The following is a 13,719-nucleotide window of genomic DNA, read 5'->3' on the forward strand; positions in this document are numbered from 1 at the left end:
ATCGAAAAGTCTCACCCATGTGTCACTGGAGCTGAGGCAGAAGAGAGGACACTGAAGAAACTGTATGAAAACTGGTGGCTCCAATATCCCGGGTTCAGTGAAACACACATTTTCAGATTCAGTTATCTCAGCAAACCTCAAACTGGATGAAAGAAAAACCCAGCTCATTGCCCTAGTGGAGCTTCTGAAAACCACAGGTAAAGATAAGTGTGTAAAAGTATCCAGAGGAGAAGCAGAGGGCTGGGGATACAGCTCAGTTGGTAGAGCACTTGCCTCGCAAGCACAAGGCCCTGGGTTCAATCCCCAGCACCGTCAGGGGAAAAAAAAAGAGAGAGAGAAGCAGACCAATCCAGACAACCAACAATCCCAACCGCTGACTTTTCAGCCAGAACCATGGTGGTCGAGAGACAGTGGAACAGCATGTTGCTATGGTTACTACACAGTAAAGGGACCACAAAGTCCCCAAAGGGGACAGAGTCCAACCAGCAAATATGTTCTTCAGGAAGGAGGCCAGAGGCCAGCGCTTCAGATAAAAGAGAACCAAGGAACCCCGGCACTGGGGCGCGTGCAGCCGACTCTTTTCAAGCTGAGGGAACGTGATAACCGTTGGAGCCCAATATTCAGTAAGTAAAGAAGTAAGGAAGAACATTTGCTTCTAAATATCTGGCTTATATAATGGACTACCATTCCTCTTAATTTTTGGGAAACAAACAAGAATGCTTTAAACAAATAGTTCAGTTAGTCGTGTGGGGTTTGCAGGACGTGTGGGCATGAGGACTGCAGTGTGCTGGGGGTGACGCAGGTTTCAAGTGTTCCACCTTCTGTGTGACGTGGCTCAACATTACCCTGAGTCAACTCTCAGGAAAGGCGGTGGCCTGTTTCCCTAGGCAACTACTGGAAGCAGCACAAAAAGGTTGAAACCTCTTTCCTCAAGCCCCCAAAAGAATACAAAATCTACAAGGTGGCAAGAAAGGGAACAAGAAGCCAGAGGGGACCCCAAGGAAGCAAAGCCACCAGCCACATGGGCAGTTGCCTCTGATGTCAGTGGACTCCACCTGCAGGGGAGAGGCAGATGGTATTAAAACGAACATTAGAAAAGCAAAACCTAAGGACAGGTGCTAAGATCGCAGAGGCAGGTGGGAGGTGAATGGATTTGAAGAGACGTGCCCCCCACACAGACTGCACCCAAGGCTGGGCAGCTGTGTCAACCCTGGACAAGGCGGACTTCAGACAGGGCACCGCCACCAGGGCACTGGGCAGTGAGGAAACGGTCGGCGTATTAGAAGACCTGGTGGCCATCATTAACGTGATGTCCTGACAACAGGAATTTCACATACAAGAAGGGAAAACAGGCCGCGGAATCAAAGGGCAAGCAGACATTTCTATAATCGGAGCTGGAGAGCTTAATGGCTCTCTGTCAAAACTGAGACCCACAGGGCTGGGGCTGGGGCTCAGAGACAGAGCACCCGTGAGACTCTGGGATCCATCCCAGCACCACGAGAAGACAGACAGACAGGAAGGGAGGGATAACAAAGGAAAGAAAAGAAAAAAAAAAAAAAAAAAAAAAAAACCAGGAAGATCAGCTGGGCAGAGTGAAGTCATACATAACCTGAACCCGCCATCCGCCCCTGGACTTAACAGGCATTTCTAGGATGCTACACCAACAACAGAAGGACGCACCCTTTCCATGTGCACATAATAAAGTCACCAATCTAGACCATGTTCTGGGACATAAAATATATCCCAGTCAATTTAAAGGATTTGAAGTCAAACCACATGGGAAAAAATTGAGGAAAAAATCATGAATGTGCAGGAAAAAACCTAAGTGTATAAGGATTTTTGGAAGAGGGACAAGAACCACAGAGATCCAGGTATCAAAGAAGAAATTATAATGAAGTGAGATGATTTGAATTCAAATTGAAAATAACCTTAGTCTACGCAAAGAAAACACACATAGGCGTTAGTGGAACAGAATCAAAGCAGTCCCTGGAGGGACCCCAGGTGCTTGCGGGGAAAAGGAAGAGACAGAAAACCAGTGGCCACTGTTCTACCTTAAGAACACAGAGGTCTTGCTGGGCATGGTGGTGCACACCTGTAATCCCAGCAGCTCTGGAGGCCGAGGGGGGAGGATTGAGAGTTCAAAGCCCGCCTCAGCATAAGCGAGGCCCTAAGCAACTCAGTGAGACCCTGTCTCTAAATAAAATATTTTTAAAAAGGGCTGGGGATGTGGCTCAGTGGTAAAGCACCCCTGGGTTCAATTCCTGGTACCAAAAACAAACAAAAAATATCCATATGTCTCAAAGTCAACCCCGGGGCTGGGTGTGGCTCAGAGGTGGAGTGCAGGTCTGGCATGCGTGAGCCCAGCACCACAGAAAGCAGACCACACACCCCAGAAACCAGCCACAGCGGACGGCAGAGAAAACCAACGGAGCCCAGTCAGAGCCACCCAGAGCCTGCAGGGGAGCAGGGTGCGCCGTCGGCCACGCGGCAGGGCTGGGCCCTGGGGAGGAGCCACCCCTGAAAAGCACCCCCTGCGTGGGGTACCGGCTCTGAAGGGGGCCTCCCCACAGCTGGGACGCTCTGGAGAAGCTGCAGCTGCTGCCCTCTGCACGGCCAGGCCACCCCAGCCACGTGGGCCACAGGTGGGCCCAGCTGGCGGGCGGGCAGCTGAGCAGGGGACGGGGACTTTAAACAGTCCCCAGGGTGTCCAGGTGCTCTGGCTGCTGGCGGCTCCGCACCGGGAGCCGTTCCTGGAGGGGCCTGAGATTCCAGGGCTGGGCTCGCGGCTCATTCCTAGTAAGTCCGTCCAGCCGGGCGCCTGCGCGGTCCTGTCTCCAGCCTTGGCCACCCGAGAACTTACGGGTGCACACAGGCGTGACGGGTGACGTACTACTTCTAGGCCTACCTCCAGGTCTTTCCGAGGAGACTGGCCCATGAGCTAAGAAGACCTCCCTCTCCTTTATGGGTGGGCGCGCCCCACGCGACCCGCTGAGGAAAGCGCGCAGGCTGGAGGAAAGGCGAGGGGTCAGCAGCAGGGTCGCGTCGCTTGGCCTGGCTGAGCCTGGGCTCCTCAGTGCACGGGGTGGAGCTGGGGTCCAGGCGGCCCTGACCCCAGCAGCGAGCCACGCCCAGCCCGGGGCGGTGTGCCCTGCCCATCGCCTGGGGCACTGAGCGAGGGGCCTTGGGGGTCAAAGGTCACAGGAGGAGTGGGATCGGTCTGTTCCGTGGCCCTGCCCTTCTGCCACCTGAGGTGCAGCAAGGAAGCCCTCGCACCAGGCCACCTGCTGGCGCCTGGGCTTGTCCGGAGCTGTCCACAAAGGCAACGGCCACGGGCGCCTGGGCAGTGAGCTTGGCGGCCGCTCCCTCCCCTCCCCCTCGGCCTCAGCAGCCCCGGGGGCAGGGGGGGCGGGGCAGTCCTCAACAGAGGCCAGGAGCAGCGGCTCAGAGCGGCTGGGGCGTATTCACCTCCCGGCTGTGGCCTTGGTGTGTGTCCTGAGGTCTCTGCTTCGATTCCCTGTGAGGAGCCGAGAAGCTCCAGGGCAGGTCGAGGAAGGACCGGGTGGGGTGCACACAGGGCTCACTGGGGCGGGTCAGCAGCACCTCGGGGTCTCTCCCCACTGCTGGCTACGGAGGGCAGAGGAGGCAAACGGGCTCCTCCCCAGGGCAGAAGCCGAGCGGCAGGTTTCAGGGCACCGAGGGAGGGGTCGATGGGTTTGTCCTGGTCCGTCTGTGCTGTCACCAACGGCACCAGCTGGGCCACTTGTAAAGAACAGAAGTGTTTCTCTCGTGGTTCTGGAGGCCGAAGCTCGAGGTCAGGACAGACAGGCTCGGAAGCCACCCTGCATCTAAGGCGCCTCCTCCAGGAGGGAAACCGCGATGGGAGGCAGAGGGCGTGAGGGGATGAGCCCCTCTCCCAGCCTGGACCCCACTCGGGGAGCAGCCTCGTGGGCATCTGGGAGTTCTGAGTTCTGAGTTTTGTTTGGACTTCTTTGTACCAGGGGTTGAGCCCGGAGCGCCCCACTACTGAGCCGCCTCCCAGCCCTTGTTGCACTTTTAAAGTTTAGAGACAGGCCTCACTCGCTGATTAGGGCCTTGCCAAGTTGCTGAGGATGGCCTTGAACTTGCGATCCTCCTACCCTAGCCTCCCGAGTGCTGGGGTGACAGGCGTCGCCACTGTGCCCAATCCCATCAGCTCCTGAGGGTCCCCCTTCCCAACGCTGCCATCTGGCCACCCCCACCCAAAATAATGGCACCCTAGTCCCCAGGCCCCGTGTGCGAGCCCCACTCAGGGTCGTCACAAGATGGCCTAGAAGAGACCCTCGGTGGCCCTGTTTCAATGTGACGATGTCTTCGCAAGGAGAGGTCTGGAGAGAACCCGCGCGGGGACGAGGCAGAGACCGTGCTGCTGCAGCTCCAAGGGACAAGGGTGGCCAGGGGCCAGCGGAAGCCCTGACGGGCCCAGGGCAGAGTGTCCTTCACGGCCTCAGGAGGGACCAGCCCTGCTGACCCCTGACCTTGGACTCCGCCTCCAGACTGGGAAAGGCGTCTGTGGAGCCGCCCAGTCTGGACTTGGTTTCAGCATCCAGGACACTCAGCCAGTGTCACGGCGTCCGCTGCCCACGTGGTGGACAGAGCACCCCAGGGTGGCCACCCCACCTGCCCGGGCAGCCTTCCTCCCTGGCTGCTCTGCAGAGCTGGTCAGATGTGACTGTAGGATGGGCGTCCAGGGCCCTGGCACAGCGTCACCTGGGCACCAGGCCGAGGTGGCAGTGCTGCCCAGTGCTGGGGGCTGGTTGCTGGCCGTAGCTGGCGGGAGGCTGCTTCCCAGGCGCTCCTGGCGTGGTTGCGGTTGGGGTCTGGGCCGCGGGCTCTGCCCTGCAGTGGGGCGAGGCAGGCGGGTGGAACGCAGTGGCTCTGAGGACACGCGTGGGTGCAGCCAGCAGGGGTGCCCACCCAGCCCTGCAGGGTCCCAGGCGGGCCCCTCGCCCTCCTGGCTTGCTTTCTTGTCCACGTGGCCAGCCTCCCCTGGCTGCTGGACTGCCCCCAGGACTAGGGGGCCAGCCCTGACCCAGGAGTGGGGCAGCCTGGGCCTGCGGCCATGCCTCCAAGGCGCCTGCCTTCCACAGCCGCTTTCGCTGGGCACAGCCGCCACCCGGGTGCCCTCAGATGCTGGGATTCAGGGAGCTCCGCCCACAGACTCCTGCCCCCACTGACGCAGACAAAAGCATGAAGTAGGTGGTGCAGTCTGAGACTCAAACAGCAGGACAGGGCAGGCCTCCTGATGGCTCTGCAGGTGGCTGGGAAAGCCGCACAGAGAGGGGACAATGGTCAAGGCCAAGTATTGAAGCAGGTCAGGGAGCCAATGAGGAAGCAGCCAATGGGGAAGAGCATGAATGGACCAGGGCACAGCAGGTGCAAAGGCCCTGTGGTGGGACACTGCCCAGAGGTTTGAGGTAGAGCAAGGAGGCTGGAGACCAGTGGGTGCAGGGCCTTGTGCCCTGGAGGCCACAGTAAGGCAAGTGAAGCAGGGGCTTCAGCTTTGGCTATGGGAGCAGCCACTGGCTTTAACAGCTGCCATCACACTGGGTTGAGGAGACTGTCTGCTGGGTGGGGGACAGGGAGGGGGCAGGGGCAGCGGGGACCTGGGCGAGGAGCAGAGGTCCAGGTGACGCTGGAGTGGTGTTGGAACACGTCCCATCTTACTTAAAATCCAACAGCAGAGCTGATGGGCTTGCCAACGGCAGGCGTGGCAGTGAGGGAGGGGTCGAGGGTGGCCCCGAGGGCCGGCCCAGTCAGGAGGCCTGCAGTGCCCCGGGTGGCTAGGAGGTGGAGGTCGGCCACGGAGTCTGGGAGAACCGAGGCTGGTGCTGACCTGGGGCCTCCAGCGTTCTGTGACTAGCAGGAAAAGCCTGGCACAGACCGAGCAGCAGTGGCGGGGAGTGGGGTCCCGGAGCTCCTTTGAGGGGGATGCTGTCAAGGCGTCACTGTGGCCCGGAGAGTCCCCGGGATCTGGCCAGGGGAGTCTCCCGACCTGGAGTTGGGCAGTTCCAGGGAGCAGGGAGGGGGCGGGGGCTGCCTGGCGAGGCTCAGAACAGGAGTGAACTGGAGACCTCAAGTGTGACCAGGGATGAGCCCCTCACGGCAACCTGGACGGAGCGTGGGGACCGTCGGGGAGGGCACTGTGGTGGGTGGGCAGGCAGAGCCCGCCTGGGACCCCATGCCCAGTCAGCGGGCCTGCAGTGGACGTGCTGTGGGCGGCCAGCCCTGCCGGACCCTCCTGCCTCTTGAGTGCCTGTATTCCCCGGGCCCCTGCAGGTGGTCACTTTGGCATGTCTCAGCCTCTGGCCACAGTTACTGACCCAGGCATGGGCCCTGACCCTCAGGGCCAGCTGAGCTCTGCCCAGGGCCTGGAGCTTGGACCAGGGGGTGTTACCAGGTCCCAGGCCTGTGGAGGGGGCCTGGGTGTGCTGCAGCGGGGAGCCCGAGTGATGGGGAGGAGCTGGGCAGCAGCAGCGGGCAGGGAGCAGCCCCTGGGCTCCACAGCGACTGGCCCGAGCTTTCCCCACAGGCCCTGGCCTGACAGGTGCCCCTGCTGTCCAGGGGGCTGGGGTGGGGACACCAGAGCCCTCTCCCACCACCCTCTCCCAGGGGATATGGGAGACCCCAGTGCAGGACCCCAGTGCCTGGCTTTGCCAAGGCCGCCTGGCAGTGCCAGGCAAGGACACCAGGACCACAGGGCTTGAAATCATCGAGTTTAATGCACTGCTCGAGGGAAACTACAGGCATATGAAGACACACACTGCTCTCTACCCTCACTACCCCCTGGCCGGGGCTCCCTGGTCCAAATCTACGTCTCAAGACACGGCGGCAGCTACCCTCCCGGTCCAGCCTCTCACGTCCTCCCATCAGGTTCTGAAAAACTGAGCTCAATCCAACCAAGAAAGCGAACCAAGGGAAGAGAACCTGGCCACATTCACACCACAGGCCGCGGGCGCGGACGGCGGAGCAGCCGCCTCGATGGCGAGCCGCGCGGCTCACTGTTCAGCGATAAAAGAATATAAAAATCTTGTTCACCCAGCGTTGAGTATTAAAATAGATCTGTATCGTACAGCACAGTTTCTCCCGGAGTCGTGGAGTGGCAGGAGGGCGGCGGGGCCGGCCCTGGCTCTGCACCTGTCTGCGTGTGCGGTGCGGGTCTGTGGCCAGCCTGCACTCGAGCGGCACCGGGTGACTTGCCGGGCAGAGCCCTGTGGCTCCCGGACCCTGGGCCTGCCGTGCAGAGTCCCTCAGGCCAGGGAAGCTGGTGGGCGCCAGGGCTGGCAAGGCCCAACGGGACGCAGGAGCCCTTGAGATGCCGGCCTCTAGGCTCGGCTGGTGAGGAGGCGCGGGAGGCCGGGCCTCTCCAGTCTCCAAGGGGCACTGCCCCTCGCTCCTCCACAGGGTCACCCAGTTCTCTAACAGCCCTCTGGGTGGCTCCGATCCGGCCAGCCTCCCCGGGGCGGGTTCCCATTCGAACCTGGAAGCACAGACTACCAGACGCAGGAAACGAAGCGAGCTGGCGCCCCCGCACGTTAAGTTCCCTACCACAGAAACGCCACCCAAAACGTAAGGTTATTTTTTGGCATAGTGTCTGCACTGGCAAGAAGGGACAGTGGCATTATCTGCTCTTTGAAAGGAGAAAAGAGGCTTCAATCCAAACCCGAGACCTGCCAAATGCCACCCCTGCGTGGCTCCGTCCCATCTTGCCCAAAAAACTCCATGAGAAAAATACATCGGTAGCAAAAGAGTCCAGAAGGTGGGCTGGAACGGAGGGGGTGCGGCCGGAGCTGCGGGTGGCGGCCCTGGCGAGGGCGCCCCACCCCTGGGGAAGCACACCCCGCAGCTTCTCAAGTCAAACAGCTGCACCTCTGAACCTAGTAACACTGACACCCAGCTGCGCGCCGGGAGGCGCAGGGAGCGCCGGCTGATGCCCTGCTGGCGCCGGAGAACTACCTAGATCTGCTACCACGTCTCGCCCGAGGGCTCAACCCAACTACCTACTACTCAGCTAACTGCGTCCTGGCTTTCTTCCCCGAGGACCGGTGCCACCCTCCGTGGCCAAGGGCTGGCTAGCCTCTCCCTGGGGGCAGCGTGAGGTCATGGAGAGGGCTGAGCCTCAGCCGGGGACGGCTGAGGATGGGGGCTGCCTGTGCCCCAGCCTGTCACCCCCACCTGACCTCCAGGCATCCCCTCTGACCGGGGAGGGTGGGACTCAGCCTCCACCCCATCTGGCTCTGGGATGGCGGCCTGGTCTGGTTCCTCCCTTCTCTCCGTGGTCTTTCTGTCTGGTTTTATTTTCGTCTGAAATTCATAGTGTTTATGAATTAAGGCCGACAGAACCCCCAGGTCATGTGAGCAGGGTCCCAATGACTTTCCATGGGCATGAAGACAGGTTCCTGGGGTCAGTTGTGGCCCTGGGGGTGCTGGAGGGCAGAGCGCATGGTGGCTGCTGGGGTCTTGGTCCAGGGCCCAGCCAGCAGCTGGGCAGGGCTGGTGGCTGTCACGGCGACCTGGAGCATCTGCTCGCCCCGTATCAGTCTCAGGAGGGCCCGCAGGCGGTCCAGTGATGACTGGGTGCCCCTCTGGCGGGCCAGCAGGCTGGTCTTGAGCTCCAAGCACTTCTGTCAGGGGAGGGGATCAGAAAGAGGGTCTCAGAACTACTCCACAGGTGTCCTGTGGCAACTGCCCTGCCACCCTCCCAAAGCCCCTCCTCCCACTGCACAGTCCTGGAACAGAGGCAGAGGGCCCCACAAGAGCCAGCCAGGCAGTGGGGACAGGAGGTAAGACCCAGCCAGACCCACAGCACGGGGCCTTCCAGCCTGCCAGCCTCCTGGCCTCACTAGCCTTCTCTTGTACCATGGCAACGCAGCGGGAGCGAGGCCTACAGGACGTCCATCTGCTCTGGGTCAGGCTGCTAGCGTAAGTAATGACATCCCGTTTCCAGGAACAACGGAGCCACTGAGAGGAGCAGAGAGTCTGCATTGAAGGGACTTCTCTAGGGCCAGGCACTGCTGTTACCACCAGCACCTCCATTATCACCAGCACCAACACCACCACCACCACCAGCATCTCCACTGCCACCACTACCACCTCCACTATCACCAGCACCTCCACCACCAGCACCACCACCAGCATCACCAGCACCAGCACCACCACCAGCATCTCCGCTGCCACCACTACCACCTCCACTATTACCACCACCTCCACCACCAGCACCACCACCAGCATCACCAGCACCAGCACCACCACCAGCATCTCCACTGCCACCACTACAACCTCCACTACCACTACTAGCACCAGCACCAGCGCCACCACTACCTCCACTATCACCAGCACCACCACCAGCACCACCATCAACACCACCACCACAATCACCATCGCCACCAATACCACCAGCATCACCACCATCACCATCAGCATCTCCACTGCTACCACCACCACCTCCACTATCACCACCAGCACCAGCACAAGCACCACCATCACCATCACCATGACCACCACCATCACCACTACCATCACCACCACCAGCATCACCATAATACCAATACTGTACCATCACCATCATACCATTATCACTACCCACCACCACATCACCACCATCACAACTATGACCGTCACCATTGTTACCACCGTGCTCACCATCCCTACCACCATCACCACCACCACCAGGACCACCAACAATCACACCAGGCTTGCTCATCACCACCACCGTCTCGTCACCTTGTCCATCACACGCCACAGAGGAGATGTTTACACGGAGGGACAATGAGGTCAGGGCAGGGTGGGGCCAGGGCAAGAGCAGAGAGCTGAGAAGGGCAGAGCCAGGGTGTCCTCAGCCGCTCGACCACTGTTCGTCGAGCACGTCCAGAGCTGCGTCCACACCCCCAGGCTGGTGGGCTGATGGGTCTCTTCCTCCTGGGCTCACAAGTGGGCGGCGAGGGTCCAGCTCTACTCGGGGCTCCAGGGCAGCAGCGCCCGCCCACACGCACCTGCACGGCGCACGCCAGCTGCCGGTCCCGCTCCTCCAGCTGCTGGCGCTCGCTCTGCAGCTCGCTGCCCCGCTGCAGCAGCTTCTGCTTCTCCTCTTCTTTCACTAGGGGAGAGGGCGGCAGCCGCTGGGCCAGCGCCAGGCGGGAGGCGGAGCCCGAGCCCAGCCCTCCTCTGGCGGACCAGGGACTGCAGGTGCTCTGCCAGGACCAGCCCCAGGGCTCCCTCCTCAGAGCTCTGGCCCCACCGGCTGCTCGGGGCTCCCGGGGAGCCCAGCGCCCTTCCCCCGGCCACCCTACCTGTCTTGTGGGTGACGCAGGAGTGCACGATGGCCAGCATCCCAGTCCAGGGCACGCCCTCGTCTTTCTTTAAGGCCTGGAGAGCAGACGCAGAGATGAGGAGGCGGACCAGCCCCAGCTGTGTGGCTCGGGGGGTGGGCCCCGAGCTCCCCAGCGGTGCCCAGGGGACAGTGACCACACTGGCCTGGTTCAGACAAATTGCAGGGGGAGAAGCTGCACGGGGCCAGGGCCTTCTGGGTCTCTCTGTGAAACACCCCACAATTAACTCACAGGACAAAACCCTGTGACAAAGGCCACAGGTCCCCGACGCCAGCTGTGCCAGGTTCCAGAAGGCAAGACACCCAGGCCCTCCTGTGCCCCCCGGCCTCTGCCTACAGCAGTGCCCAGAGCACCGGCGGACGGTGTGCGCCGTACCTTCTGCTGGCACCTGGGGCACACCCACACGCCCTTGGGTGCCGTCTTGAGGGGTGGGTCCAGGCAGCTGAGGTGGTAGGCCCCCGGGCAGGTGCCGCAGGGCTGCAGGCTGGCCCCTCGCTTGCAGATGGCGCAGTGCTCATCCTGGGTGACCTCGCTCTGAAAGAGAAGGAGCACAAGGCGGCTCAGGGGGAGCAGGGACAGGCCCCTGCAGGTGACTGTGCAGGGACACCCCTGGACCCCAGCAGGAGGCGCAGCAGCCTGATGGGAAGGATCAGGGCACCCACTGCACCAAGCTGACCAAGGGCAGGGGTTCTGGAGCGGTGCCTCCTGGCTCCAGCAGTGACTTCTTCCAGGTGTGGCACCAGAAGGGTCCCCTTTCCTGGGAGGGGCCTGGGGTGGCTGCAGCTGAAGCCCTCGCAGCAGCGCGACCCTCCAGTCGGGGACACAGACACTGGGGGAGTCACACACATTTCCACATCTGTGTGGGGGACACTGCTGCCCCACGGTCCCTGGAGGCCTGAGCAGGACAGCACACAATGGCTCTGCCAGTGCCAGACCCATGGTAGGAGAAGAGGCCACTTCAGACGACCTTCCCACAGTGGCTGTCCCGCCCCGCAGAAACAGGAGCCCCTTCCCCGCTGGCCGGCTACCGCACGGAGGCTCTGACTGCAGCGGTGGCAGGGGCTTCGCAACCCAGCTCCCGCCACCTGCAAAATCTGACGCCTGCCACACACAGGGCCCTTCCCCCAGAGTCCCGCAACAATGGAGCTTCCAGCCTTAGGACGCTGGGCTGGGCCAGCCCACGCTACCAGGGCCCTGGATACCAGAGAGGTCTAAGGGTCTGGTACCCTCAGACAAGGTCCCCTCTATGCCCAGAGGGAGCGAGACACCTGCCTGGAGTCCCGCAGTGAACTGGAGGCAGAGCTGGGACAGCATCCCCCTCCTGCCTCAAAGCCAAGGCCCTTCCAGGCCAGGGCTTCTCGGGCTGGGCTCCAGCTCAGAGGCCTCTTGTCCTGTGTCTGCCTGGGCTGGGCACCAAGTGTCCAGACACACTGCCAGACCCACAGGTACCCGTGTGCTCTGTCGCAGGGCCACCATGGAAACCACCGCCCTCCAGTCAGAACCAGCTGGAACCAGCCCGCGGGCGCTCCTCGTTGCCGGTCCAGCACAGCGTGGAGGGGCCAGGGGGCTCATCTGGAATTAGGCCACGTGTTGTGTACAGAGTCCCCGGCCGGCCAACGTCCTGGGAAGCAGGGACATGGTGTGTGTGTCAGGGGTGGTCTCAGGACCAGAGGTGTGGGCACGGAAGGTGAGACCCTGGGGATTCCAAAGCCCTCGGAAAGACTCTGTCCAGGGCCACACGGCAAGGCAGGCGGAGCCACGGCAGAGGCCAGCTGGCACCCAGCCTGGCTCTTCCTGGGGCCTGTGTGGCTCCCAGGGTCCCTGCACTCTCAGGACCAGGCAGGGAGAGTTCCTGTTTGAGTCTGGCCACCCAGCGCTGTGTCAATGCCCAGGTTCACCTGGCAGGAGGAACGCGGGCTGGGTGCTGTGCAGGATCCTGGCCACTGAGGGCAGAGGTGGGGCCTCTGCTCCACTCCAGGGCTGCCCCCTTCCCAGGAGTGCTGCCCCTGGAGGGTCCGGAACACGCCCACCCCCAGGTGTGAATGTGTGGGCACGTACCTTCCAGCAGGGCTCCTCATTGGCTGGCACAGGGAGGAAGGGCGGAGAACAGGTTAGTGGGTACTGGAGGAGCAGTCGGGGCTGGGATCTCTGAGGCAGGGAGCGGCAGGGCTCTTGCCGGTGTCCTCCCCTGGGGCATGAGGAGGAAGGGTCTCTGCCCTGGTCAAGCCAGGACCTGCCATGGCCACAGAGGGATGTGGTGGCAGTGAGCAGCCGGGCGGGGGTGGGATGGGGGTCTTAGTTCTTTATTGACAGTTTCCCATTCCAATAGGCGGGGTCCATTTGCACTTTAATGAACATAAAAAAGGTTTTCCTTTCTGCAAATGTTGCCGTGGAATGAACAGCCTGTCTGTGCTCTTGGAGGAGCAGGGAGTTAGGGGCCCATTTTATAGATAAGAAAACCAAGGCCCAGGGAGGTGACCAGATGGGCTCAAAGCATACACAATCCCAGGCACAGGCAGACACTTCCTGCTCTTAGGACCAGTCTGTTTTCTAACTGCTGGCAGGCTCGTGGGTTGTGGCTCTCCGGGCTCGTGCTGTGGGCGAGGTGGCTGAGGACGCCAGGGTCCACTGGACACTGGGAGTGAGGCTCAGGTTGGGCCATCAAAGCCAGGCGAGCCCGAGGCAGAGCTGGGCAGGGGACCAGGTCTCCTACGCCAGCCTGGGCTCTCGCTGCCAGGTGGGAAAGCTGTGGGCTGAGCACCCCGCCCAGCCTGGGTCATCGGCTTTGTCTGCGGCAGGAGTCCCTAAGCTGGCCACGTGGACACAGCGTGGCACTGGCTTGTGCACAGGCTGTAGATGGCAGTGCCGGGTGGGGCGGCACCGGGTGCCCTGGTTCTCTGCTCAGGGCACCTGATGGCGGGCAGAGACCTGCACGACTCCGGCTGCTGCCTGTCCCAGCCTCGGTCTCTGCTCCTGTCAGGTGGAGCCCACTCCTGAGCTTCCTTCTTTCCCAGGAGCCGGAGGACAGCGGCCACAGCCTGGGGCCTTCAGCTGTGAGGTGTGCCCGCCCCATCCACCAGGGGCGACCTCAGCCACTCTGCCACCCACTGGTCCACAGGTCAAGGCCACAGGAGGAGGGCGGACACTGCCTGGTCCAGCCCCAGGTCCCGCAGAGGCCGCGGCCCCCGGCTGCCACTCACCGCGTGCTGCGAGGAACAGTGGGTTGTTGAGATAGCTGGAGGCCAGTCGCTTCCTCTGCAGGGACAGAAAACAAATCCAACAACCCCCTCGTCTGGAGCCCTCCTGGGCCCGCTGCCCACCACAGGACACTCCAGGCCCAGTTTTCCACCAGAGG

General features: G+C 61.8%; 1 protein-coding gene across 5 annotated transcripts in view; it reads right to left on the minus strand.

The window, feature by feature from the left end:
• Positions 1-6,751: 6,751 nt before the first annotated feature.
• The window catches only part of PHF21B (PHD finger protein 21B), a 76,544-nt gene continuing 69,576 nt past the window's right edge, over positions 6,752-13,719 (minus strand). For 2 of the 5 annotated variants that reach the window (XM_079141696.1, XM_079141694.1), the window contains exons 8-13: positions 13,565-13,619; positions 12,423-12,445; positions 10,740-10,898; positions 10,326-10,401; positions 10,029-10,132; positions 8,301-8,660 (exon numbers count right to left, since the gene is read on the minus strand). In XM_079141696.1, the coding sequence (XP_078997822.1) occupies positions 8,442-8,660; positions 10,029-10,132; positions 10,326-10,401; positions 10,740-10,898; positions 12,423-12,445; positions 13,565-13,619 (636 nt within the window). In that variant the 3' untranslated portion in view covers positions 8,301-8,441. Of the gene's footprint in view, positions 8,661-10,028; positions 10,133-10,325; positions 10,402-10,739; positions 10,899-12,422; positions 12,446-13,564; positions 13,620-13,719 lie in introns of all 5 variants that reach the window. The other 3 variants (XM_079141695.1, XM_079141693.1, XM_079141697.1) reach the window with 2 other exon arrangements.

The sequence above is a fragment of the Sciurus vulgaris genome (genome assembly GCF_902686455.1).
Source record: "Sciurus vulgaris genome assembly, chromosome: 5".
Lineage (NCBI taxonomy): Eukaryota > Metazoa > Chordata > Mammalia > Rodentia > Sciuridae > Sciurus > Sciurus vulgaris.